The sequence below is a fragment of the Petromyzon marinus genome, chromosome 19 (assembly GCF_048934315.1).
Source record: "Petromyzon marinus isolate PM22_M1 ecotype Great Lakes invasive population chromosome 19, UKy_Petmar_22M1.pri1.0, whole genome shotgun sequence".
Classification (NCBI taxonomy): domain Eukaryota; kingdom Metazoa; phylum Chordata; class Hyperoartia; order Petromyzontiformes; family Petromyzontidae; genus Petromyzon; species Petromyzon marinus.
In genome coordinates this window covers 7991538-8018542 of record NC_133685.1, presented here as the reverse complement: position 1 = coordinate 8018542, position 27005 = coordinate 7991538, and the positions used below count along the sequence as shown (strand labels likewise).

The following is a 27005-nucleotide window of genomic DNA, read 5'->3' as shown; positions in this document are numbered from 1 at the left end:
CAACGCGCACTACCCCACGCTATTGACCAGGGCGGCCATCCTGGATGGCGAACCGCGAACTCCCCTGCAACGAGCGGCGAACTCGCCACCACTGTTGCCGATGCGTGGTTGATGGTTGCATTGGCGGCGGCAGGGTTCCCCGGGACAAAGTCTTGCGTCCTTACAAATGAAGACATCTTCTCCGAGAAGCAGTGGCGACAATTCACTTACTCTACTGGACGTCTGCCAAAACAACATTATTTGGCTGATCTCGTCGAGGGGCATAACCCATCACGCGAACCATCGAACAAAGACGGTGGTCACCGCATCTCGCGGGCTTTCCCGGCCGTCTGGAACGCTCTTCTTTTCCGATATTGGGAAGCCACTTGGAGCTATGCATTTTGAAAACATCATCTCGATTAGACAAAACTAATTTCTTGAGAACTCTTTGTTTTTAGTTTGTCGTCTTGCGTCCTTACAAAGGAAGACATCTTCCTGGAAGCGGTCGGTGATGATTCGATGCTGAACGACGATTCAAAGGCGCCCCTTGGGGAAAAAAACCCAAAACGTCTCAAAGCGCACAGGCGGCTGATTGTTTTAAACGTGTATTAAAAACGTGACTGCGTGACCCGCCCGTTGCGTTTTTGTTTTTGCTTATATATTTAAAATGCATAACGTACATTACAGTCATTGCTACAACTGGCAGCAAAAAAAAACAAACGGAGGGGAACGAGGACGAATGTTAATGTAACGACGACAAATCAACAAGTGAAGTCTTCACGTTGTGTACACGGTGTGTGGGGCAAAGGGGGGGGGGGGGGGGGTGAGTGCACACAACGTAATCGGACGTTCAACGCCGCGCACGGTACCAGCCACACACGCGCACGCAGACAGGGTGACAACGACGACGACGCACCGATAGCGAAATATTTTCCATTAAAAGAATAAAAGACAATAGCAGCAGCCGACCAACCCACTCAAAGAGGCCGTCGACTGCAGTTCCTTGCGCCGGAAAGCTGTTTTGTTGGAGCGCTATTTGCGTCGAATTGGTGAACGCGCTATTCTTATAAGTAAAAAAAAATGTTATTACTTCGCGGAGGCCGGGTAGTATTCAATAATAATGGTGCGCGCTTCTCAGTGTTGTACAGCCGCACTGTCGGGAGTTCATTCACGGGGCATTTAGATGGGCGACATGGTGGCTAGGACATATTAACTACCTCGCGGGTCTACAGGAGGTAGTGGGTTCAATCCAGTCCCTGACGCCTGCTGCTGCATATTTGCAGTTTGCGGTGACTCTCTCCCGGTGGTCACGTGGATTTTTCTCCGGGTCCTCCGGGTTTTCCCCGACAATCTTTGAAAATTATCGACATGCGTTTGGAGAATTTGGCCGGTAAAATTTTCACGTGATGATGATGAGCCACTTCTTTGAGCTATCAATTGTGATGGCCAGGTTCGTTTCTGAAAAAAAAGCTACATAGCTCAGTGGGCCTTACCTGGTAAAATAAAGTGTAATCGTTCAAATTAGATGACAAGGTGATGGAGGGGGTGTTTCGTACACCGTGTGTGTGTGCTTGACAACTTTCACGGTGCACAATCTTGCGATTTACTTTGGTCTGCAGACCCTCCACACCCATCCACCCTACCCCGCACCTTACCATCCCCAAAGACGAAGGGGATTGGCTCGCGATGTTTTATACACACCGCACCAGGTACTAATTTGAGGCCGAGTCAACCTAGGGGAGGTCCAGGACCGGTCCAGATAATCCATCACTGGTGTTGGCCGTGATCGGGAATCGAGCCTGTGGCTCTCTGGGTTCGTAGCGCAGCGCGCTGACCGCTACACTACCCCCCCCCCCAACCACACAAACAAAACCAGCTGTCACGTTTATTTTTTTTTATAAACCAAGAGGAAATGGGATAATTTCCTTCAGGCAGATCCAGGGTTATTTAAATAAACCGTCTTTGTCGGGTTGGGAGGGGGCGCAGGGAAGAGTGGAAAACTTAACAAGGATTTGTGTGTGTGTGTGTGTCATCATGTCACTGGGAAGTCGCCGTGGGATGGGAATGGTTCACGTCAACTCTGCCTACGGAGAGGGGGGGGGGAGTTAGCGAGGATGGGGGGGTATGCAGTTCACGAAGCGATGCTATTTTTAATTTTTGATCTTTCACGCAGCGTGTTCAATCCATAGCATTTTGTGACGTGTGCGTTGGCCCGTCCACTCCTCTACACACGCGACGCGGGCGAACGTCGGGTGAACGTCGGGCGAAAGTCGGGCGAACCGTCTCCCGTCCACCATCCGGTCCGCGGGGGGGGAATTCTTCACGCAACCTCCGTAGTCACCCTCCCCCCCACAATTCCCCAGAACTGCCGAGTCCACCCTAACCCCAATGCTTGTATCAAGCGCACAACGTGAATGGGGTCGTGCTGCTGCTAAGAGGTGCGCACAACGGGGAGACGAAACGGCGCTGTTAGAGTAGCAGTGGACAGGGTCGTTATGGGGGAGGGGGGGGGGTTGGCGGGGGTTGGGGGGGCGCCGTGAAGCCTCTGGCCAGGGGTTGGTAGGGGCAGCTTCACTGAACATAGCGGCAGCGGTGGGGGGTGCTAAACCCTCACCGCACCACCTCCATCCCTACGGTGCCGAGGAAGGCACCGGGGTGTAGCTATCAAGCGTGCAGGGCGGTGCAATGACAAGCACGGCAGGTGATTTTACACGCGTATATGCTGTGTATTGTTTTAGATATACAGGGTGTTTCAAAAAAATGTTAACACTGCGGGGAATTTGCAACAAAAACCACGTGACATGTGCTGCTGCCTCCGGACTCTGGAGACCACCTGGAGAAGATTCCAGGGCACGCGTTGACAACGATGGCGAACAATTGGAGACTGACTTTTTCAAGCTATTAATGTACATTTGTTATCATGTTACAGTCTATTATCCGTTCTTTTCCCATCAAAATCGATAGTCCCATGTAAGTGTTAACATTTTTTGTGAAGCACCCTACATATATCGCTCGAGAGAGTGAACTTGGGCGAGCCCCCCAAAAGAGATTTTGTGGTGTTGCAGCAGGGCCCCCCCCCCTCTCACCGCCACCGCCCGCCCTGGCGTGCAACAGAGTCCCGTGGTGCGTCCCGAGTTGTCGAATGTGGTTTCACCAAAATCGTGCTGCGGCGGCGTTTCTATACCCATAGATATGCGTGTGTTTGTACGAATGTGCAAGTGCGGCTTGTTGTGGAGTAGTAGCAGTGGTAGTTGCGTGGTTAAAAAAAAAAACCGCGACGCTACGGGCGGACGATTGGGGGGGGGGATGGGGGCGGGGAGAAAAAGTGAAACGCAATAGAAAAAAATAAGGACACAGCAGCGTAACATTTAATAACGCTTTTAAGTAAGCCCACAGTGCAAGCCAGCGTGATGCTGCTGCTGCTGCCTGCTGCTAGCTGCTGCTAGCTGCTGCAAGTGATCGATCCTGCTGCACACAGTGGGAATTCGGCGTCGAGACCGCGCGTGCGCGCGCCTCTGCCCGTCCTCATGCATCCGGCAAACGCGAACGGGCCACAAGCTGATATTCACCACCCAACGTCCGACGCGAAACTTTGCCCCCGACCGAGAAAGCGACGAGGGGAAGAGGGAGAGGAGGGGACGAGGCTATCGACAGCAAAGCCATGCTTTGGTGGAAAATTACATCGAAAAGGCGCGTGCCAAGATCTACGACATTTAATGATACTAATTATAATAACGATTAGAAAGACGTGTAAACCATGGCTAAGCTTTGTTCTTTCAGTCGTGCTCGGTGCAGAGATGGCTGGCTCGAACACCCATGATCCACGCGCAGCTTAACTCCTCGAAATATCCAACATTATTGTTGTTTTATTATTATTATATTTCTATCTCTGGTGTATTTCTCGCTGTGACCACCATCATCATCATCAAAGGCAGTAACCCATCGCAGTTAACACCACCACGCGACACACACCAACGGTGTCAGTGCCCACGAGGCAATAATTGGCAGAGACAGAGAGAGACAGTGTTAGAGAAGGTGGGGGAGAAAGGCAGGGTGGTGTTGTGGTGGTGGGGCAGTGAAAATAACAAAGAACTTATCGACTACGGAAGTTACACTTTTAAATTCAGAGCTGTAAACTTGTCGTGCCATCCTCGCGAGATGGCACAAGGTGCCCCCCGCCCCCCACCCCCCACCCGCCCCCCACCCTCGGGGGCACGTGCGGGAGCGTCGCTTCGCCAGGACGACTCTCGACATCGACCGAACGTCGCCGCGGTTTCCTCGCAAGGCGGCGTCTCGCCGCTCCGTCCCATCTCGGGGAAAGTGTCTGGAGAGGTCGCAGACACCGGACTGGCGCTCACAAGAGATCGGCGGAATGGTCGGCGGGGTCGGAGGGGAAGGTCAGCGTTAAAGCACAGACGCACCGCTGGACAGGGTCGAAGTCACGCCGATACATTCCCCCCCCACCCCCGCTCCACCCCTCTTTGCTGCCTGAGAAAAGTGGCTGCGACCAACGAAGATTTTTTTGCTCAGGACAACAGAGGGCGGGCGGGGGCGGGGGGAGTGATTTAGGCGGAACTCGAAGAGAGAGAGAGCGGATGCAAACGGGCAGCATTTGTGGCGGAGAGTGAAGTTTCACGGCTGAAACATTTGCAGAGTTTTGGAGGCATTCGTGTTTTAGTCAGGGAAAGGCCGTTTAGTCCCATCTATTCGCTTGGAATCTTGGAACAGCGATTATTTCGCGAGAGCATTGGCCTCTCCATTGGCCAGGTGCTGGGTCACGCGAGCGAAGGGTTTAAGAATAAATCGACGCTTGCGAGTTTTGTATTCGGGTTGATGGGGCTCTTCACTGCTGCGCAGATGCTCCTTGCCGATTGCCATTCTGTCGTCTAGCCAACCGCGGCCGTGTCCGGCACTTCACTGCAACCACCGCAGCCTTGTGCAGCACGGACACACGCTTCCTGCAGGAGCACGCAGTCTGTAGCGTCGTTTTCCCGAGGGCTTTGGGAGTTCCCACTGACAACTTCCAGTGGCGATTATCTGAGTCGGTGCTGGGCCTCCACTAGGTTGACTCGGCCTCAAATTAGTACGCGGTGCGGTGGTGTGCAAACATCGCCACTGTGAAGAGGCAAAGGCGGTCGTGCGTGGTGTTGGCCACCCACCCCCATCGAAGCGCCGTGCCGGCATTCACATGCCCTACTCGCGAACAAGCACTTGCCCCCAACAGCCTGCTAAGGCTACACGGGGGTATCATTGTCTTTGTACAGAGTACACCACTCACGTGCCAACTTTGGGTCATCAAAGCGAGACAGGGAGAGATGTGACCTGGGTCGCTGGGCAGTGAGCCGGGAGGCAGCTCTGTCTGCATACCACGTGACCGAGTGGGAGCCCCGTCCCTGCTGTTTTACTTTCTGCCAAACAGCACACACACACACACTGTCTCTCTCTCTTTCTCTCTCCCCCGCCGTCTGCCACCATGACCCGAAATGCTCCTGACACCAACGTGAATAGAAGCCGAGCACCGGAACCCCAACGGTGCCACTGCCGAGGTTCCTCCGAGCCCAGGTGCGCGTCTTTTTGACTTCAGGGCCCACTTGTCCCCTTCTGGAAACCGATTGTTACATTTTTACCTTTTTACCAGGTATGGGACCCACCGAGCTACACAGCTCTTTTTCAGAAGCGACTCTTGACGATCACAAATGATAGCGCAACGGAAGTGGCTTATCGTCACGTGGGCATTTGTAGCAGCCAAATTACTCTAAACGCACGGTGGTTCCAAATGTGGAGAGACAAACCGGAGGACCCGGAGAAAAATCCACGTGGCCAAGGGGAGAGGGACACCGCAAACTCCAAATATACAGGCATCGTCAGGGTCGGGATCGAACCCACGGCCTCCTGTATACCAGGCGAGAGAGTTAACATCTCCTAGCCACCGTTTGTCACCGACGGTGTCTGTCTTACAAGCCAGCAGGGCGCATCTGGGGAGGGCTCTGTGTGAGCATTCTCTGTCTGTGGTGGCCTCCTTGAGATGGGTATGTATCGATCTCCCGCTGCGTATGTATAGATCTCTCAATGCACAAACCGGTGGCAACAAACCCTCGCATCTATAAAAGGATGCACTCGCGTCATTTGGCCTTTGAATCACGAGCAGTGCGGCTACCTGCCCCCACGCGTTCAGTTTCTTCATTGTGGGTTTTGGCTCTTCGAATAACACCGCAAACTTTGACCGTCTTCTGCCACTTGTCATCGGCACAATCGAATAATCTCACGATGATTTGACACGCGATAGGCAAATTTTTTTTTTTTTTAGCAGCCACAAACAATGACGCCCGTCGCAACTGCTGGGTGTTTCAACTTTTGTGGGACGAAAGAGTTCCGGAAAATGAATCGCCACTTGTGCAAGAGGAAGAATGGAACGTGGCAGATTTGCTGTTAAAACGGCTGTGACAAATCAACGAGCACAACCTGCCTGTGAGATGTCCAGACAGCCGTCAGCTCCTCACTGTGGCGCTCACCAAGCCACCCCCCCCCCCCCCCCGATGCCTCACCTCTCTCGCTCTCTGCTACCCTCAACCCGGACTCTCAAGTCCAGGCCGAGTGGCCAAATCTCCAGAGCTGGCGGCCGAGTCTGTGTGCCAGAGGCGGTGCAGAACGTCCCGTGAGCTCGACAGGAGTTTACGGCTACGGCCGGGCGCGAGCTGTCTGCGCGAAAAAAAAAAAAACTCAAACCCAGAAGGGCCAACCACAGTCGTTCCTGCAAGGCCACTGCCTCTAGTTCAACGAGCTCCTTTGCTTCTATTCGGATCATCTCCACTCCACTAGATGACTTATCCCACCCCGCCGCTGGGACGCGATCTCTCTTGTCTGTGCACGAGACTCGGGGAAAGGCGAAAAACGAAGAAAATCTGTCATATTTTTGCCGTTGCAATTTGGTCACGGGAAACATTTCAAAATCTTTTCCGATCTGGGCAGATGACGGCACACGGCAGGCCAACACCTTGGAAACGAATGCCACGGCGTGCCCTGCCCACTCTTCTGCCAACGCCCCCGCGGGAAACCACAGGGGGGGGGGGGGGGCGGCTGCAGCCGACGAGCCGTCAACTTCGCGTCCAGCCGGCTCGGGAGCCGAGCCGAGCGTGCTCGTGACACGAGAATGCGGTCCCCCCCGCGTGCCGCGGTCACGGTCGCCCATCCCACTTCTGCCGCGGCAAGAGCCGCCGCCGCCGCCGCAGCAAGAGCCGTCTCGTCGTCCGTGCGGCGAGCGAGTGAGAGGAAACGTGGCATTAACTCGCGGGTGACCCGCGTCGTTGTACTGGGAGATTAAGGGGAACGTGTCCCCACGAGGCCTGCATGAAGCGACGCACGGCAACCGGTCGACGTGGTCATTGATCAAAGGTCGCCCACCGGTGGCCCGCAGAGAGAAAGAGGAAAGGAGAAGGGCTCGGCCGACCAGGAGGCAGCACGCGCACACTCGCGATAGTCGCTCCGTTAGTCTGCATCCCCCGCCGTCCACCACCCACCCCCAACCCCCGCGTGTCGTGTCGTGGTGTTAACGGAACTAGTGCAAAGGCAATGGCAGAAAAAAACATATCACCCCCCCCCCAGCCCTCCCCGTACCCTCCCGCTCCCTCCCTCCCTCCCTCCTTCACTCCCCCACATCATCTCCGCCTCTCCACGACTCTGTCACAAGTTCTGCTGCGTAAAACTCACTGGAACAACAAACATTTTTTTAAAAAATGTTTTTTTTTCTCTTTTTTTTATGTAACAACATTGTCCCACTTTACTCATCAACTTGTTGACAATAATAATGATAACCATATTAATAATATCAATAATACACTATTCACGTTGCAGCCTTTAAGCGAAGGCCAGGAGGCAGGACTGAAGCTATTCTAGAATGCTTGCCATGAAGTCCAGGAATCGCTTGGAATACTGCTCGGGGTTCACCGTCGAGATTTCCGCTCCAGCCTGCGTACAGATAACACCACACACACCACCAAAATCATCATCATCATTGTCGTCGTCGTTTATCGTTATTGTGGATTTATCTCCAGGTCCTCCCGATTTTTCCCCTCCAGCATTTAGAATCGACGTGCGTTTTGAGTTATTTGGCTCGTATACATTTCCAAGTAATAAGCCACTTCGTTGAACTATGATATGTGGCCAGGTTGCTTCTGAAAAAGCGCTCTATAGCTCAGTGGGACCTTACATGGTCCAATAAAAAATGGTTTAGTTCTTGCCGTTGGTTTTCACACCTGATGATGACTGCTTGTGTTGCAGTCGAAACGTCGTGAGAATTTTATTGTTTCATATATATTTTATTATTTTATTGTTTCCCTTCAACGTGACTTTACCGAAAGAACCAAGAATTTGAATCACTGCAGTCACGAAAGCTTTAAATTAAAAAAAAGTTTAGTTTAGCTTTAACGTCTGTGGAAAATGGCGGTTTACACCACCACCGCCACCACCACGCACCAAAAAGGTTCCCGGACAAAAGAGAAAGCGTTAAACTGGTTTCACCGTGGGGCGATTCTTCACTCTGCTTCGGGCGTGAGCAAATGCACTCAAGATTAAAGAAACACGTGACAGCGCGTGAAGAGGTCGGATTCATGAATGTCTACTGACAGCTACGGCTATGCCTACGGGACCCTTTTGTGCCAGTACCATCAAAATGATGCAACAACATAAGAATAGGCTTTACCCTTTCTGCCCATAACACAGGAGGAGGTGTCAAGATGTTCGAACGCCAAGTAGACACCCACAACTATTGCAAGGGATCAAAGTCTGCCTCAACCACTCGTAGTTGTGGCGAAACATGCAAACCGATTGGCCTCCACCAGAGACAGCCTCCCCACTAGGGCCTCGTGTCACCACCGGCGTTGGACCACAGAGAACGACGCCACGAGGTGAACAGCACAGAGGACTACAACGCAAATACATCGAACGTATCCATCGCCCGGCTCGAGAGGCCATACCGCCACGCGCAAACACTCCACTGGGTGCCGCGGGCGGTCAATTTTGGCCGGGGCGTGCGAGCGACAGGTCGGACTCGCGGCACCGCCAGCGGGTGACGGGCTGCAGTGCCATGAGCGGTCGCGCTGCGGAGGCCCGGCGATGGCCGACTCTCACCCCGTGCTTCACAGTTTTGGCTGCGTGTGCGGCCTTCTTCTTGGCGTCGTAGTGGGTGAGTATGTCGATGATCGCCATGAAGTAAACTTCTTTCCGCGGGGCACCTTGTTGGGGAGGGGGGGGGGGGGCGAGGGGTGGGGAGCGAGGGGTCAGGGGTCACACGCGCCGTGCGCGTTGCCACGTCGCCGCGCTCGGTGGAGTTCACCGTCGAGGCGGTTGACCAACCGCGGCTCGCCGGGCCGCTTCACTCGCTGGCTCGCTCGTCGGCGGTCGGCCACCTCCTTATCACTCTTCCATTGCTACCGCGATGGTCACGGTTCCCGAGAACTTCACTCATCGCTTCCTCCACCCGTGTTGAGGACTCGGGTTATCAGACACCGACTGTTTCGACTCATCCACACGCAGGTGACGACCACACCCTCATCACACTCACCCGCTAACCACACTGCAGGTCACAACCACACACTCACCCGCTCAACCACACTGTAGGTCACAACCACACACTCATCACACTCACCTGCTCACTACACTGCAGGTCACAACCACACACCCATCACACTCACCCGCTCAACCACACTGCAGGCCACAACCACACACTCATCACACTCACCCGCTCAACCACACTGCAGGCCACAACCACACACTCATCACACTCACCTGCTCACCACACTACAGGTCACAACCACACACTCATCACACTCACCTGCTCACCACACTGCAGGTCACAACCACACACTCATCACACTCACCCGCTCAACCACACTGTAGGTCACAACCACACACTCATCACACTCACCCGCTCAACCACACTGCAGGTCACAACCACACACCCATCACACTCACCCGCTCAACCACACTGCAGGTCACAACCACACACTCATCACACTCACCCGCTCAACCACACTGCAGGTCACAACCACACACTCATCACACTCACCTGCTCACCACACTGCAGGTCACAACCACACACTCATCACACTCACCTGCTCACCACACTGCAGGTCACAACCACACACTCATCACACTCACCCGCAACAATAATGTTAGTACAGTGGTACCTCGGAGATCGAATGCCCCAGAACTCGAACAATTCGGTGATCGAACAAAATTTTCGACCATTTTTTTGCCCCGGACATCGAACAAAAATTCGGAGGTCGAACAACTGGAAAGAACCGGTTTGGGCCGAGACGCATAACCAGGGCGACCGAGACAAAGGCGAATGACCCAGTTTACTCGTAGCTCTCTCGTCCTTTATCATTGTAAAGTTCCTGCCCCCCAATACGACTCCTCTCATCCAGCCCATGGACCAACAGGTAATTTACAACTTTAAAAAAACTCTACACGAAAGCCCTTTTTCAACGGTGGCAAAATGGGCTGAGTTACACAATTTTGTAGAAAAATATCATCCAGCTAAAAATTGCCAGCGGAGCAGGCAATTTTTATAATGCTAATGCAATGAGTAATTTCAGAAACATCTTAAAACGGAGGCTCAGTTTTTAGTAAAAAGGCCCTCAAGTGAATCACAGTTAGTGCTAGGAAAAAGGCAAAGAAAAGAAAGAACCCCAGAAGGGCAGTTACCCAACGTGTTTATGGAGGGGGACTCCCCTTCCAAGCAACACTGACACCTCCTCCTCCCCTCCTCACCACCTTCCACTCAAGCCATCCACTCTCCTTACTACAGGTAAAGTGACGTTCAATGTTCATTTATTCTATTAATTATAACTGTGTTTCTTGTTTTTTTGTATGCTTTTATGTACTGCACTGTATTTTAATATTGTAAACTTTGTGTAAAAATGGCCCATAATAGGAGCATCCTTGGGTGGGGAACCAATTAATGCGATTTCCATTCATTCTTACGGGGAAAACTGATTCGGTGTTGGAACAATTCGGTGTTCGAACACGGTTTTGGAACGAATTAAGTTCGATCTCCGAGGTACCACTGTATTAGTAACCGAGCGGGCTGCAGCTGTTTGTTGCTGGCTGCTTGATGCTTTGGACCTTCAGGGCCTGTGCTCAGCAACTTGTTTTAAAAACTCAAAACCCCCATGCACTCTAAACTAAACATTTTTTTTTGTTTTACCAGATAAGGCCCACTGAGCTACATAGCTCTTTTACAGACGAGACTCTGGCTATCACAAATGATTGCTTAATGGAAGTGGCTTAACATTTACAGCAGCAGCACCAGCAGCCAAAAAAACTCTAAACGCGCGATGTTGATTCTAAACGTGGAGGGGAAAAAACCGGGAGTACCCGGAGAAAAATACATGCGATCACGGGGAAGGAGAGAGTGACACGCAAACTCCAAATACACAGCATCAGATGTCAAGGGGCCGGGATATTATCACTGAGAATAATTAAACAACTATACTAAAACTCAACTATATATATATTTTTTTATCAGGTAAGGCCCACTGAGCTATATTGCACTTTTTCAGAAACAACCTGGCTACAAATGATAGCTCAACACAGTGGCTTATCACGTGGAAATTTATAGCAGCCAAATAACTCAAAACGCACATTGATTCTAAATGTGGAGGGGAAAAATCGAGAGGACCTGGAGATTTTAAATGAGGGGAAAAAACAAATATACAGGAGGCGTCAGGGGTCGGGATCGAACCCACCAACTCCTGTGGACCAGGAGAGGGAGTTAACATCTCCTAGGCACCGTGGCGCCTGTCTAAACGCCGCGCGAATTAACTCATTGGCAGGGGGGCGGCAGCGATGGCGGCGGCGGCGATGGCGGCGGCGATAGCGGCGGGGGACTCACTCTCGTGGGCCTTGAGCGCGTACACGTCCGTGTTGGGGTCGAACTCGCCGGGCCCCATCGGCTTGTAGGCGGCCACGGAGAAGCCCGAGCAGTCGGGCGGCGTCGTGCCGTAGGAGCCCACCGCCCCCACGGGGCCGCCCGAGCCGTTGGCGTCCGAGCCGGTCTCGTCGTCGCCCCCCGCCCACTCCGCGCCGGCCTCACCCTCCTCCCCGCCCTCCCCGCCCTCCTCCCCCTCCTCCACGTCGTCGTCGTCCTGATCGGCGCGCTCCACATCGTGGATGCCCACCAGCAGGCTGTAGTCCATGATCTTCAGCTGCGCTAGGAACTGCACGCGGGGCGGCGCGGAGCGCGCACGCGACCGGAGTTAACGGCAAGTCAGAGAGGCGAGCGCGGGACCCTTAGGCCCCAAGCCCCCGAGAAAGCCAGCTCCCTGCCCAGGGGTTGCTCCTGGTCGGGTGGGTTTGATCGGGTGGGTGGGTGGGTGGGTCAGGTTGGTCTGATTGGTGCGTTGGTCGGATGAGTGGGTTGGGTAGGTTGTGTGGGTGGGAGGTGGATTGGTCAGGTGGGTGGGTGGGTGGGTCAGGTTGGTCGGGTGGGTGACTAGGTTGTTTGGGTGAGTGGCGGATGTCAGATGCATCCCGGCCTCTCATCACACTCCTGCGTCACGATGCGAGGTGGCTCAATGCGAGGTGGTGCGCTATGCGAGGTGGCAGTAAGCTATGATCTATCCACTGCTGGATGAAGGCCTCCCCGCGTCGTCAACATCCCCCGTTGAGGTTCCTGCAACTCCATGACCCATCATCCACGCCGGCGGTCGTGCCGACCGAATTCACGTCGACTCCGACAAACCACGCACGCGCACGTAAAAAAAAACCCCCATTACTTACGCAAACACATTTTATTCAAAATGAAAGTACGCTACGCCTCGCTCGTGACCACCACCTGTTTATAAAATCCACGCGCCTCGGGTACGGGTGCCGAGACATTTCGTTTGAATGCCGATTGACGTTCGCACTCAATGCCTGCCAAAAGGTCACAACCCCCCCTACCGCCCCCACCTTCCAAGGAACAGAGACAAAGGATCCCTCCCCCGTATAGCGTTGACAGACTGTTGGGGCAAGTGCTGTTAGCGAGCACCTATGAAGGCCGGAACGGTTTACACGCCATACCAGGTACTCATTTGAGGCAGAGTCAACCTAGAGGAGACCAACGACAGGTTCAGATAATCGTCGCCGGTTTTGGCCGTAAGCGAGAATTGAGCTCGGTTGTTCAGTTCTGCTCCCCACAAAGACAAAGATCCCTCGTACAGCCTAAGCCTTCACAGACTGTTGGGGCAAGTGCTGTTAGGGAGCACCTATGAAGGCTGGCACCATGTCTGACCGCCTTTGTCTCCCGGGTGGCGATGTTGACACATCGCACCAGGTACTCATTTGAGGCTAAGACGACCTAGGGAAGGCCCAGGACAGAGTTCAGATATTCGTAACCGACGCTGGCCCTGAGCCGAGAATCGAACTCTGATCGCCGGGTTTGTGGCGCAGCGCGCTAACTAACCGCTGCGCCACCGCTCCAACCCAAGGAACGATGCGCGTAGCTACGTAGCGCCAACTACGCACGCTCGCGTCCAGCAGCCCGCTGACAAAACAAACGCACACTCACTCAAAATAACCTGCCAAGAAGCCGCACACAGTCCGTGAGCCCGTACATCTGCCATCCATGTTTAAAAACAAAAGACAGAGAGAGATCCCACATGTGGCCGGGCTGTGCTGGTGGGGCGCCGTGCGGCTAGCGGGGGGGGGGGATAGAGGGTTGGGGGGAGGCGGTGGTGGGTCCGTACCTTTGCTCTGCTGCCCTTGCCTCCGCGCGCAACGTTGTCCACATTGCACATGGACGTTTGGGCTGAGTGAGCCTGAGTTGGCGGTTCAGGCCAGGTTGAGCGAATCGATGAACAACTCGTGTTTTTTTGGCGCGGCCAGCTAAATGAGAGTGTGGACCGCCAGGATCTTAGCAGGGTGTACCGAGACCCACACATGTGAGTGGGTGGGTGGGGGCGGTGGAGGTCAACGGCCGATCCCCGTGAAGATGGAATATAAATGGGAATTAATCCTGCAGGTACACGGCCATCATACCGTGGCAAGCCAGGAGATGGCGACCTTGGGGTGACCTCGGGGTGACCTCGGGGCAAACAGCCACGGAGCAAGTTTTTTGTGTTACAGGCCACACGCATCACAGCCGGCAGCATCCATCTGCCTATGAACCGAATGCTCCCCGGCCGTCCAGAGAGACGTATGCATGTACGTGTGTTGAACTTCTTTCGTACCGAACACAGTTAACCCTGCTCATTGGAGCTGCGGCAGAAAGGCAATCAATTAATTGATTGTTCAATCAATTAATTGATTGTTCACGCTTACAGTGGCTTTCAGACAGCATACATTATAAAAAATTTCGTCTCCCCCCTCCTCTTTTCAAAAAAAAGATGGACTAGTCCTGGGCAAACTGCCAAATCGCTGCGCGTGACGCCAACGTTTTTTATGAATAAATAAATGTGCCGTTTAAAAATAAATGTATGCAAACCAACACACCTGATGATGACCGTTTGAGTTATGGTCGAAACGTCGTGAGAATTTTTTATTGTTTTATATATATTTTGTTATTTTGTTGTTTCTCCTCTTCAACGTGACTTTACCGAAAAAACTAAGAATACAAAAATAAGTATTATATATTCTTAGCTCTTTCGGTAAAGTCACGTTGAAGGGAAACAATAAAATAATAAAATATATATAAAACAATAAAATTCTCACGACGTTTCGACCATAACACAAACGGTCATCATAACACAAACATGACTGTTTGTGTTATGGTCGAAACGTCGTGAGAATTTTATTGTTTTATATATATTTTATTATTTTATTGTTTCCCTTCAACGTGACTTTACCGAAAGAGCTAAGAATATGAATTGCTGCAGTCACGAAAGCTTTAAATCAAAATTTAAAAACAAAAATAAGTGATATTGAAATGAGTTTTCAATCTAGATTTAAAAGTGCATATAGCTCCAGTGGCTTCCAAATAATCGGAAAGAAGAGGGTTCCAGACGGCCGCAGAAGAGTATCTGAAAGCGTGCGATGCGGTGGGCCGTTGCCGCGAGGATGAGCGGAGTTCACGTGATGGTTTATGCTCCTTGACGAGATCAGCGAGGTACCGTGGTTCATTTGTGGCAAGCACTTCGTGTGTGCAATGTACGTTGAACTTTTTTTGCGTCGTAAGTAGCCAACCGTGCTCATCGGAGACAGCGGATGAATCGCCGTTTCCGTCGTGGTTCGGCGACATCATCAGCAGCGGCAGGGAACGCCGAATGGGAAGACCGCACGCGCTCAATCGACGCGGGTGCTGCCCCATAACATATGGACTAGAGGTCGCTCGAAAGGCTCTTGACAAGTTACCGCTTGTGGCCAGGTCGCTTCTGAAATAGAGCTGTATAGAGCTCAGTGGGCCTCACCAGGCAAAATAAGAAAGTGTCCTTTAATGGTTTTATAACATAAGATTAGGGGACTGATACAAAAAGGCTGCACGTGTCAAAGATTCGCCACTTCACTCGAGCTCCATCCAGCCAAAAGGCCAAGCTTCAAGTGCGAGCATAAAAACCCTGCGCCCTCCCCCTCCGTCCCCTTCTCCTCCTCTCCCTCCTCGACGCTCCTCTTCTCAATTCTGGATCTCCACCGCCCCCCCGCCGCCACCCCCTACCGCTCCACCGAATCAGACGTCAGCTGTTGTTGCGCCGCGCCACGTTTCAGCTGCTCGGCGCTCGTGATCGCGTAGTCCCCCCCCAGAGGAAACCAAACACAAAGACACTCCCCCCCCTACCCCCCCATAGCCTTTAACAGACTGTAGGGGCAAGTGCTGTTGGCGAGCACCTACGAAGGCCGGCACGGTGCACGAGGGTGTGGGTGGCCGCCGATGTTTACCCACCACACCAAGTACTCATTTGAGGCTGAGTAGGCCTTGTGGAGGCCCAGGACTGGTTCAGATAATCGTCACTGGGGTTGGGTGTTGGCCGTCAGCGGGAATCGAACTCGGGTCGTCGGGTTCTGCTCCCCGAAAAGGCAAAGATCCCCCGCCCCCATATAGCCTTGACAGGCTGTTGGGCCAAGGGCTGTTAGCGAGTAGCAGCATCGATGAAGGTCGGCACGGCACACGAGAGGGGGTGTGTGGCCGACACCACACTTGGCCGCCTTTGTCTCCCCAGTGGCGCTGCTTACTACGCACCGCACCAGGTACTCATTTGAGGCCGAGTAGACCTCGAGGAGGTTCAGAACCGGCTGAGTTCAGCGTCACCGGTGTTGGGTGGCCGTCGGCAGGAATCGAACTCGGGTCGTCGGGTTCCGCTGCCCACACGCACAAGCTGCCCCACTCCCCCTCTCTCACTAAGTGCCCCCACCGCCACCAAGGGCCGGCCCCCCATAGCTGCTGGCCCAGATCTCACATCAGTAAGTAAACTGTGTTTCGCCTGCACGCGTCGGCCAATCGCGTGAGCGCGAGAGGCGAGTGTGTCGAGTGAAATGGGGGGGGGGAGGCTACGTGGTCCCGTCACGGCTGGCTCTTGCGCTAGCTCCGATTCAATTACCCTTCCCACAATCGCCTGGCTGGGAAACCACCCACTGAGACACAACAATGGGATTCGTTTTGTTAACGAAACAAAAAAAAACGAAACTGGTAACGCCCACTGAGCTGAAATGCGACCTGGCTATCACAAATGATACCTCAGCGAAGTGGCTTATCATCGCGTGGACATTTATAGCAGCAGCCAAATACTCTCAGCGCGTGATGTTGATTAAAGAGGTGGAGGGAAAAAACAGAGGACCCGGAGAAAAGTCGACGCGCCCACGGGGAGAGAGACACCGCAAACTCCAAATATACAGCAGGCGTCATGGGTCAGGATCGAACCCACGACCTTTGCTCCCCTCGCTGCTATGCTTTCCATCCGAGCAAGCAAGAGGGCGGCAGCACAATGCAATTTCATCCCGTAGCATCTCGAGACACAAACGAGGTGCTGCCTCCAGACCGCGAACAATCGTTCGGGGAGGCCGGGCGACGCCAAGTGACACGCTAGTGGCGGGGGAGAGCCATCGCAAGACGAGCTCCTCAAAGGAGCATAAACACCACAGCCACGCCAACTCAGATCATCCTCGCAGCAGCAGCAGCAGCAGCAGGAGCTTTTTGGCTGGCGATCGAACAAAGACGGTCGCCGCATCGCGCGCTTTCAGATGCGCTTCTGCGGCCGTCTGGAACGCTCTTCCTTGTGATATTAGGAAGCCTCTGGAGCTGTCCAATTTTAAATCATCTGTGCTGAAAACGAATTTCTTTAGAACTGCTTTTTTGTATTTAGTTTGTTGTCCTTCCCCCGCACCTCCAGTTAGCACGGTTGGCTACCTACAGTAATTTCAACATATGTACATATGTACAGCTCCGTGGTTAGCCGTGCCCGCGCGTGTTAAGTGGTGCCCAGCTGGGATGTGGGCCCAGACCACACCAGCAGCAGCAGAACCACCGCTTTTAAGTCTTTATGAAAGCCATCATTTGCATGTCAAACCGTGCGGAATAATAATGATAACGACGGTAGGAATAATAATGTCGTAGAATTATACAGGGGAGTCTCACTGAGCCACCGGGGGTGCCTTTTATGCGTTCGAATTTTTGACCTTGATTTTGAAGCATTCAACACGGTCGTCAATAGCACTGCCCTATAGAGGACAACATACAATAGGTGACATTTTGTGGCAATGGCTCCTTATTCACAGCAAAGAGATCTCTCTCTCTCTCTCTGCTCCAGGGCCCCCGTAAACGACGAATGTGTTGGGTTTTTTTTGTTGTTGTTGTTGCTCTTTGTACTTTGTGCACCGCTGACCAACGCAGAATCGCCAAACGTTTTTCTTGCCTTTTTTTTGAAGAAATGCTTTGCATGTCAGAGAAGAGGGGAGTAGTTGGAGAAAGCCTCCGCTCATGAGGGTATAACAAAAGGTCTGCACAGACGGATTCATGAGACCATTTGCTGTATTCTTTTCTCCAAGCCACCACCGCCAGCCCTGCAGGTTTAGGAGTTTAAACATGATCATGATCCACTCGTCTATTCCCACAAAGATCCGCGTCACAGCTACTGGATGCACCACCTCACCCAGCTATCCATCACCTCGCCCAGCTGTGCATCACCCCACTCAGCTATGAATCACCTCACCCAGCTGTGCATCACCTCACCCAGCCATGCACCACCTCACCAAGCTATGCACCACCACACTCAGCTATGCACCACCACACTCAGCGATGTACCATCGCACCCAGCTATACACCACCACACTCAGCTATGCACCACCACACTCAGCTGTGAATAATAATTGTTCTATTAGCATCGTGTTTCACTTCCATGTCTCTGGCCTGTCAGTTGTCCCCCGCTGGTAGGCCACGTGGCGGTGAGTCGCTGCGATTAGAGCCACGGATATCAGAGCCACGGATATCAGAGCCACGGATATCAGAGCCACGTCCCTGGAGAGACAACGACGACCTCCAAGCTTTGCGCCGGGCCATCGGGAGTCGTCGCTGCTTTTTGTGTCTAGTTTGTAGTCCTTCCCCCGTGTCTCCACTTGGCGTGGTTGGCTGCGTACGGTTTGAAACAAGCTCAATATGCACGCGTAGAAAACAACAACAAAAAGTAAGAATTAAGACTCGCCAGGGTTCATCGTTCATTGCCAAAGCATCAGGGGTCGGACGTACAAAAACAACACGAAGGGAAATTCCTCTGAGTTTCCGGCCTGCAGCAGTGTAAATTAAGGAAGCTCTTGACGAGAGACGCCTCGTGTCACACAGCTGACCCCAGAGCACTGAAGCTCCCTTCCGTAATTACATTCCAGTGCTGTGGTTGGCGGCCCGGAGCGGCACGCGAACGGCCTTCGATTTCAAACCGAAACCACGGGCGATGCTGCGTTGCCAGCGGAAGCGCACGCTCAATTAAATAAATAAAATGTAAAAAGCAAAGCAGGCTCAACGCATTCATCAACAGCGCTTCCCTAAAGTGGAATAAAAAATATATAACAATGCGTTATTACAATTTAGGATTTGTAGCTCAGACATCTTCTCGTTCACCGTCACAAGAGAGAGAGAGAGAATGATTTAGATTCAGAGGCACAGCCAGAACCGGCACCAACAACTGCCCAAGCCCTGTGATCCTACGTTGTGATATTTGGCCAACTCCAATCATTAGTAACGTCCGTTCTCCTATAACGCTGCGTGTTTTCACAACGCCAATTGGAAATAACATTAGGGAAGATCTTTTTTTATAACACGGATAGGAATTGGATATAACGCAATTGAGCGAACGGAACTACGTCGCGCGAATAAGCGGTTGCACGGCCGCCTCGGCGTAGCATCGCACGAGGCATTGGGGATGCTGCTGGATGCTTCTAGATGCTACCCACGCGCCTCGGTCTTTGTTCAGCCTGCGTACGCATCTCTCGTGTTATCGCGGACTTTGCTTTACCCTACATTATTAATTACAACGCGATTTTGAGAGGAAAAAAATCCCATGTGTGCAAGGAGGGGAAACACTCGATTCCCGTACAGAAGCAATCCAGATGGAAATGAATCCACTCGCTGTGCTGCCACACACACCCAGGCAAGCCAAGAGGCGGCGGGCGACATCAATGCCCGCGGGAGGGAAGAGAGTTCCAATCGTCTGCGTGATCCACCAACCCCTCGCTGCCTCCACAGTGCTGGGTTACAGGTCATGTTTCGGGCGATAACCGTTCTTGGCAGCAGAGCGATGCTCAAACTATAAACTATTTTTTATTTTCCTGGGTAAGGCCCACTGAGCTATGTAGCTCTTTGGCTATCACAAACGATCGCTCGACAAAGTGGCTTATCGCGTGGACATTTATAGCAGCAGCCAAATACTCTGAATGCACTTCGATTCTAAATGTGGAGGGGAAAAACCCGGAGGGTCTGGAGAAATATCCAAGTGACCTCAGGGAGAGAAAGAGACACGCAAACTCCCAATACACAGCAGGTGTCAGGGAGTCGGGGATCAAACCCACGACCTCATGTGTAACAAGCAAGGTAGTTAACATTTCGCTGTGGGAGTGTCCACTGGGACGTTGGCACCAAGGGGAGGCAATGGAGCTCTTTACATTGCTCCCTCTTGGACACGAGCTGGATTATATTTTTATTTATTTTGCCTTTACTGGAAAAAACACAGCAGTGAGAATTTAGGCATGAATATTTTATATGAGTAATAGGAGCACAGCATGTTCCAAATGAAAGCGCTTCTCCTTGACTGCTCCTCGAAATAACTTCATCTCAATCCCGCACGCGACTTCAAACTTTTAATTAAACAGGGCTGCCCGAGTGTTATATGTATGTACGTATGAGAACTTTTGTCGCCACCGTATGCAGCCAACCGTGCTCATCGGAGGTGGCGGCTGCTTGGGGAGGCCTTCATCCAGCAGTGGATTGATCATGTGGCCGCTGCGAACAATGCCGATGATCTTCCTTCACTTGAATGTGTGTATGTGCGCGTGAATTAGCAGATAATTACACACGTCTTAGTTTCACCATTCGAAACACTCGACCTTAGCGAAAACAAAAAAACGCAATATTATGATTACCAAAAAACCTACCACTTTGAACGTGTGCACGACTATGATACGGCAAGCATAACAAGCGAGACTTTTTGGTTCGCAAATATAAAAGTTAATTAGTTAACGATGTTTGATATAATTCACGAGAGGGCCGTCCAATTTTGGCAAATGTGCACTTTTGCAATTCAATAATTTGCACAATTGCTCACCGCGCACTAAATTAGTTAAGCACTGGGCGCTTTGCCGTGTTGTTCTTATAATTGTTGCTTTTATTATTGTTGATGTTACTACTCCAGCGATTTGACACGTTGGTGAGCCAGCACTCACCGATTCACTTAACGGTGGTGGTCAGGCTAAGTGCCCGCTGGCAGGAGGTCACGGGACAGACCCAGGTGCCATAGGGTGACTTTGAATGAGATGACTGGCTGATGCACCACCTGTGCCAACTTGCTGTGTTTTAACCGCCCGGCGCTCTGCTCGTTGTTGTGAGCATCGCTCTTCTGCCCTCCGCTGTTGCAGGAGGGCGACTGCCTCAAACTCCCCAGTAGCATCCTTCACGAGCCTCCTCCAAAGAGGCCGCTCTTGACATCGCTATTACCAGTCATCGGCAGGTCTACTCATCTCGATATCCTTTTGTTACACATCACTCCATCTTTTCTGTAGCCCATGCCGTGCCGATTTAGGCCCCTCGATCCAGCCGAACAAAAGCTGTTTAGGCATGCGGTGGCTGGGCATGCGGGCTACATGACCCAGCCAATGCAAGCCTTGTCTGCTGGAGGAGCTCACCGATGGGACTTTGTCAAGATTTTTTTCGTGATTTATATTCTTTGCACTCCTATCGCGTTTTTGTATTGTTTGTTGTATCGTTCTGACTGGCCCCTACTGAACATCTGTGAAAAAAGAGCTGTATAGCTCATGAATACATATTCTGTTTCTGATTTTGATGATGTTGAAATGTGACTTGCGTCTCACCCAACTCGTGATAACCCCCTATATTAAACGTGCCGAGAGACAGGCGACCTCTGCGCCACGTGGAGATTTGTCCGCAAGAATCGATTCGATTTCATTTGTGACGTCTTCAATTTGAGAAGCGCAATGCCGAAGAGGATGCAACAACTGAAAAACGATGAAACAACTAAAATAAAACGAAACTATTTTTTTTATTTGCCAGGTAAGGCACCACAGAGCTCGACAGCTATTTTCCAGAAACGACCGGGCCACAAACGATTGCTCAACGAAGTGGCTCATCACGTGGAAAATCATAGCAGTCAGATACCATAAATGCGTGATGTTGATTCTTAATGTTGAGGGGAAAAACCGGAGGGCCCGGAGAAAAATCCACGTGACCACATGGAGAGAGAGAGAGACACGCAATCTCAAAATATAGAGCAGGCGTCAGGGTCGGGATCGAACCCAGGACCTCCTGTATACCGGGAGAGGTAGTTGACACCGTTGCGGTGGATATCGCAGAGATTGTGCGAACGTTGGACGAGAAATCTGATAGCATGCGCAGCCACGTCGAAGGCAAGGAGAGACGCGGAATGGGATGGAAATGCCGGCAGACAGGAATGCATGGAACCCTGTAAAAAACCGTACGGGAAAATAACTACACGAAAAAATTAGAGGTCACAACACGGAGAGAGAGAAGTGAGGGTTCTGGGTAGTCACGTGACACTTGATTCTGAACACGAGACGTGCACTCAGAGGCCTGGAGTGGCCTACAATCAAGTAATTTTTAACAGCCTCCTCATGTCAATCTCATTGTTGCCCTCCCATTTTCTGGACAACCTTAAACCGGAGGCGGCAAAAAAAAACATTATTAATTTGGAGTCTCATTTACTTAGAGACGGTCAATTAACTTTCATTGTATTATTCGGTTACGGAAAATAATTTGTGGCCAGGTCGCTTCTGAAAAAGAGCGATACAGCTCAGTGGGCTTTACCTGGTAAAATAAAAAAAAAACCTTTAATTTGGTTTTAGTTTAGCGGGGGAAAAACGTTTCTCACTGATGCAATATTGCACGGCTGAAGAGGTGTGTACGTACGTACATATGTTGAACTTTCACAGCCAACCGGGCCATTTGGAGGCCTGGGGGAAGGACTTGACGGGGCGTTTTTTTTAGGCGATTGCTCACCTCGTCTGCTCTAGTATTCTTCCACGAATAAATATTTGTACAGATGCGATCATTCGAAGCAGGCGTTATGCGTGGACTGTTTGTGCCACGTTACATTAATTCTACACAACTCACGCGGAGGGGAGAGGGGGGGGGGCAGCAGCAGAGTGCGCAGTGGCAATCTTTCTCTTTGCACAGAGCATCATATCCTTGTGCGGCGCATCTGCTCGCGCCAAAATGTGGGCAATACATCACTCCGTTACACTCGTGGGTGGGCTCAACACCGGTACCGCACACACAAAAAAAACCCCACTTTTTTTCACGTACTATGCTACACACAATACGCTAGCATGCACGTGCACACAGACGACACGCGCACAAACTCATCCAGGCGAAGATGAACAGACTGTCGAAGGCAGCAGCGAGCGAGCGAGCGCGTAGTGAAGCGGCAAGAGAGGTGCCGGGAGTGGCCAGCACCGCCCCCGGCTGCCTCATGCTGCATTTACACCGTGCACCAGGCACCCCTTCTAGACTCAACACACCTCTAAGTAGATGTTCTCTCTGCACCACACTGACCGCTACCACAACACCGGTGCTTCCCAACTGAGAATCTGCATATCGCTGGCATCACGGGGACCGCACGGGGACTGGGCGGGGACCGCACGGGACCACCGGCGTCACGGAGACCGCATGGGGAGCGCCGGCGTCACGGAGAACGCCCGCACTACGGGGACCGCACAGTGACCGCACGGTGACCGTCGATAGCATAGTGACCGCACGGGGACCACCGGCGGTTTGCAAGGCCATGGGAAGTGGTCCAAGAGAACTGTTTAACCCTTACGATAATATATTCCACAGACCATCACTTTTTTTATTGCACGGTGGTCGGTGAAAATGCATCTGGAAGTGGGTGGATGGGTTCACAAAGGTTGGGGGGGACCACCGTGTTTGGACCACGGCTCGCATCGCACACACGCACGCACGCTCCCACAAACGCCCACGTTGACCTCCGCAATCGCTTCTCCATCCCTATCTTTACGACGCATTGCAATGGGCCTCACGTCAAAAGGACCCCGCTCGCGGAAAGTCTAACCCGCGTGGGCGAGTGCCCACTGAGCGTGCACAATTGCTGCCACGGTCCGCTGCTTCTGTCTACCGCCGGCACGGGGCAAAGATCAATGCTCACGCGCGGCCGAGAATCGAACGTGCCGCCAGGGATCGTAACCACGCTGCGTTCTAAACAGCTCGCCTGGTATACAGGAGGTCGTGGGTTTGACTCCGACCCTGACAACTGTATATTTGGAGTTTACATGTCTCTCTCTAGACGGTCACGTGGATTTTCTCCGGGGTCCTCCGGTTCTTCCGTCCACATTTAGAATCAACGCGCATTTTTTTTTTTACTATTTAGCTGCTATATTTTTCCAGATGATAAGCTACCCATTTGCAGACAGGTTGCTTCTGAAAGTAGCCTCATGTCCCGTAGGGGATGAAGAGTAGGTAAGTCACTTCTGAAAATGAGCTAAATAGCTCAGTGGGCCTTACCTGGTAAAACAAAAATAGATTAAACTTAACTAACAGCGTGGGTTAATATACAAAACCGCCAACACATTCAAGGTGAGTCCACAGTCAACAAATGTGAGGACTGCATACATTGATATAATAAGGACCCTTATTGAGTGCAGAAGCCAAAGTAAATAGATTGCATGAAATGCTCCAGACTATACAGATGATTAAATATACATGTATGCCAAAGGTATAGTGCCAAATCCTTATACAAACATCCCAAACAATGTTAAGGTCTTCAAGGTCGAATACCAATACCATCATATTACATTTTACCAGTGGTCTATTACCTAGTTTACATGAGCTGATTCCATTAAATCAATATTGCTCACGAATTATACAAGGGGGGGGGGGGCAAATTGGAGCAAGCGGCTCGCAATCGGAAGATTCAAACACCTGATTGGGAGTTGGCTTTGCCCAACATCCCTCTGAGGTCATGACAATAAGTATCCACTATTTTGTGGGCCTTACATGGTGAAAAAAAAATAATAATAAAGGTTTTTGGGTTAAATTGCGTAAGTATAAATGTGTCGTAACCTCCACCACCTGACACAGACAATTAGTAAGGGATTCATCATGTAAACAAAACGCCAATTCGTTTTCTAGTTCAGCCCACCGGGGGTGTTGGAGAGTAAATCCAACACACCCGTGTGTTGGAGAGTATCATGAATAATATTGGTCGCGGAAGCCTACGTGTTAAACCAAAAAAAATGTGTTTATAGTTTGGTTTAGCTGTTGTATGGGAGCCCGTAAGCAGGAAAATGCCATGAGGGAGAGTGACCTTTGGGCTGGTGCAAAGGGCCTTCTGGTGGTGGAGGTCCCAAGGCAGGGCCCCCCGTGGTTTCCTGCCCTGGTTGGCAGCGGCGTGCAAAACTCAAGCCAAAAACATCGCCACCGCCTTCGTCGTTTGCAATAGCATTGGCTAAATCGTTATTGATATTATAATTTAGCATTAAATTATAATTTAGCTTCAGAGTGTAATGGAGAGTTAATGAGAAAGGCGGCGAGGTTTTTGTTCGATTTGCATTTGCTACGGGTATAGCTGTGTCGCAGTAATTCGCGCACAGCACCACGAAATCAGCGACGCCACGGCAAGCATCGGTGGCGAGTGAAGTGGGGGCCGGTCTGGTGAAGTTATGATCAAACTACCCCCAGGACCAACCGAGTAGAGAAGGCCGTCATCCAGCAGTGGAATGACATAGAGCGGGAAATGAGCATTCTGCTAGTACGTACGAGCTGTGTACATTTAAACGGTTGCTGCATACCCATCTCTTTAGTCTGAAACAAATCCCTGTGACTTAATCTGTCTGCCAGCTTGACACTACTATTTGATGGTCGGTTTATGGGGTCTGCTTACACGCTTGGGGAGTGGGTTTATAATGGGTTTTTTTTTTGTTGAACCAATCTGTATACCTTTTATTACGTTGACTCATTTAAATTAGTATTGATGTAATGTTATATACGTTTTAATGTGCCCATCTGTCAAGTGCTATGTGACAATTGTATTGTGAAGGGCACTATATTAAATAATGTGATTTGAGTGGTCGTGCATGCTTGCTCTCTTAAAACTGAAGAAATATCAGAAAAACTGAAATTATAAAATAAAAACTTCATTTGAATTAGCCGCACATGGACGCTTACATGCCACCGTTGACGATCACGTTTTGAGTATCCTCAAAAGCTAAATACCCATTGGAATATACCCATCAAGACGGTATAATAAAGTGAAAGGAGGAGAACGAAAAGGCACACACGTGTGAAACAAGGGCTCTGCATAATCCGTCTGAACGGCCGAGCAGCCAGCCTTGATATTCACATCGCGTAGATTACGAGCTGCACCCTTGCATCGGAGAAAATGATAATTCACGCGTGGGTGCTTCGGCCCAGGGGGTCTGAGCCTTAACGATAATGCAGCTGCAACCTGACATGGCTTGCATCTTTAATAGGACAAGTGTCCCGAAATGTGTGTGTGCACTAAGTTAGCCAGTTATCATTATATTATTGTTCTTATCACACTTTTTACGCGGCAAAAGCCTCACAGAGTCTTAAGACGTTTTTATCTGTCGGTGGCGATGTTGCTGCTGCTGCTCCTGCTGCGTGTAATCCCAAATTGAGCAATTAGCGGGTGATTCTTTGAGCATTGGGATGCTTTGGCCAATGGCAGTCACACTGTATGTTTTCTGCTTAGCTATGGGAGGAAACAAGATAATCCGTAAGAAGCCCACGCACAAAAGTGGGGAGAACGTACACAGTCCACGCAGAAAGGTGCCCGGGTCGGGAATCACTGAACTATATAGCCTCTGTCAGCTCGCTTCTGAAAAAGAGCTATGCAGTTCAGTGGGTCTTCCATGGTAAAATAAAAATAGCTTACAGTTTCAACTTAACTTACAGGGTGGGTAAATATACAAAATTGGTTCTGTACATAAAAGCATGGCTGCAATATCTCATATCTTAAGCTGCCAACAGATTCAAGGTGAGTCTCCGCAGTCAACAAACTAGAGAATAATACGGCATACAGTGATATAACAAGCATCCTGTACTACGTATCCCCTGAACAAAGCCACGGCGTGTGAGAGTGGTTCCAGCGGCAGCAGGACTCGACGTTTAAACGAGCCATTTTCCCCACAAGCGCGTTACGTAATCTGCGGTCAGCGCCAGGTAGGCTGTGCATCGTTGAAATGATGAAAGCAATATTTTATATATACATACCACGTATGCCCGATTATAAACGGTGGGATTAATATGTATTTTTTTTGCACCCCCAGATTGATATCACCAATGCTGAGGGTGCAGCGGAGGAGAAAAGGAAATGTTAAAAACCTGTGGCTGCAGCAAGCCT

At 51.2% G+C, this 27005-nt stretch overlaps 1 protein-coding gene across 6 annotated transcripts in view; it reads right to left on the bottom strand.

Moving 5' to 3' along the window:
• Positions 1-568: 568 nt before the first annotated feature.
• LOC116943875 (phosphatidylinositol 5-phosphate 4-kinase type-2 alpha) overlaps positions 569-27005 on the bottom strand; it is a 231125-nt gene continuing 204688 nt past the window's right edge. For all 6 annotated transcript variants that reach the window (XM_032957157.2, XM_032957159.2, XM_032957161.2 and 3 more), the window contains 3 exons: positions 11873-12197; positions 9106-9209; positions 569-7944 (listed from right to left, as the gene is read on the bottom strand). In XM_032957157.2, the coding sequence (XP_032813048.1) occupies positions 7864-7944; positions 9106-9209; positions 11873-12197 (510 nt within the window). In that variant the 3' untranslated portion in view covers positions 569-7863. The remainder of the gene's footprint in view (positions 7945-9105; positions 9210-11872; positions 12198-27005) is intronic.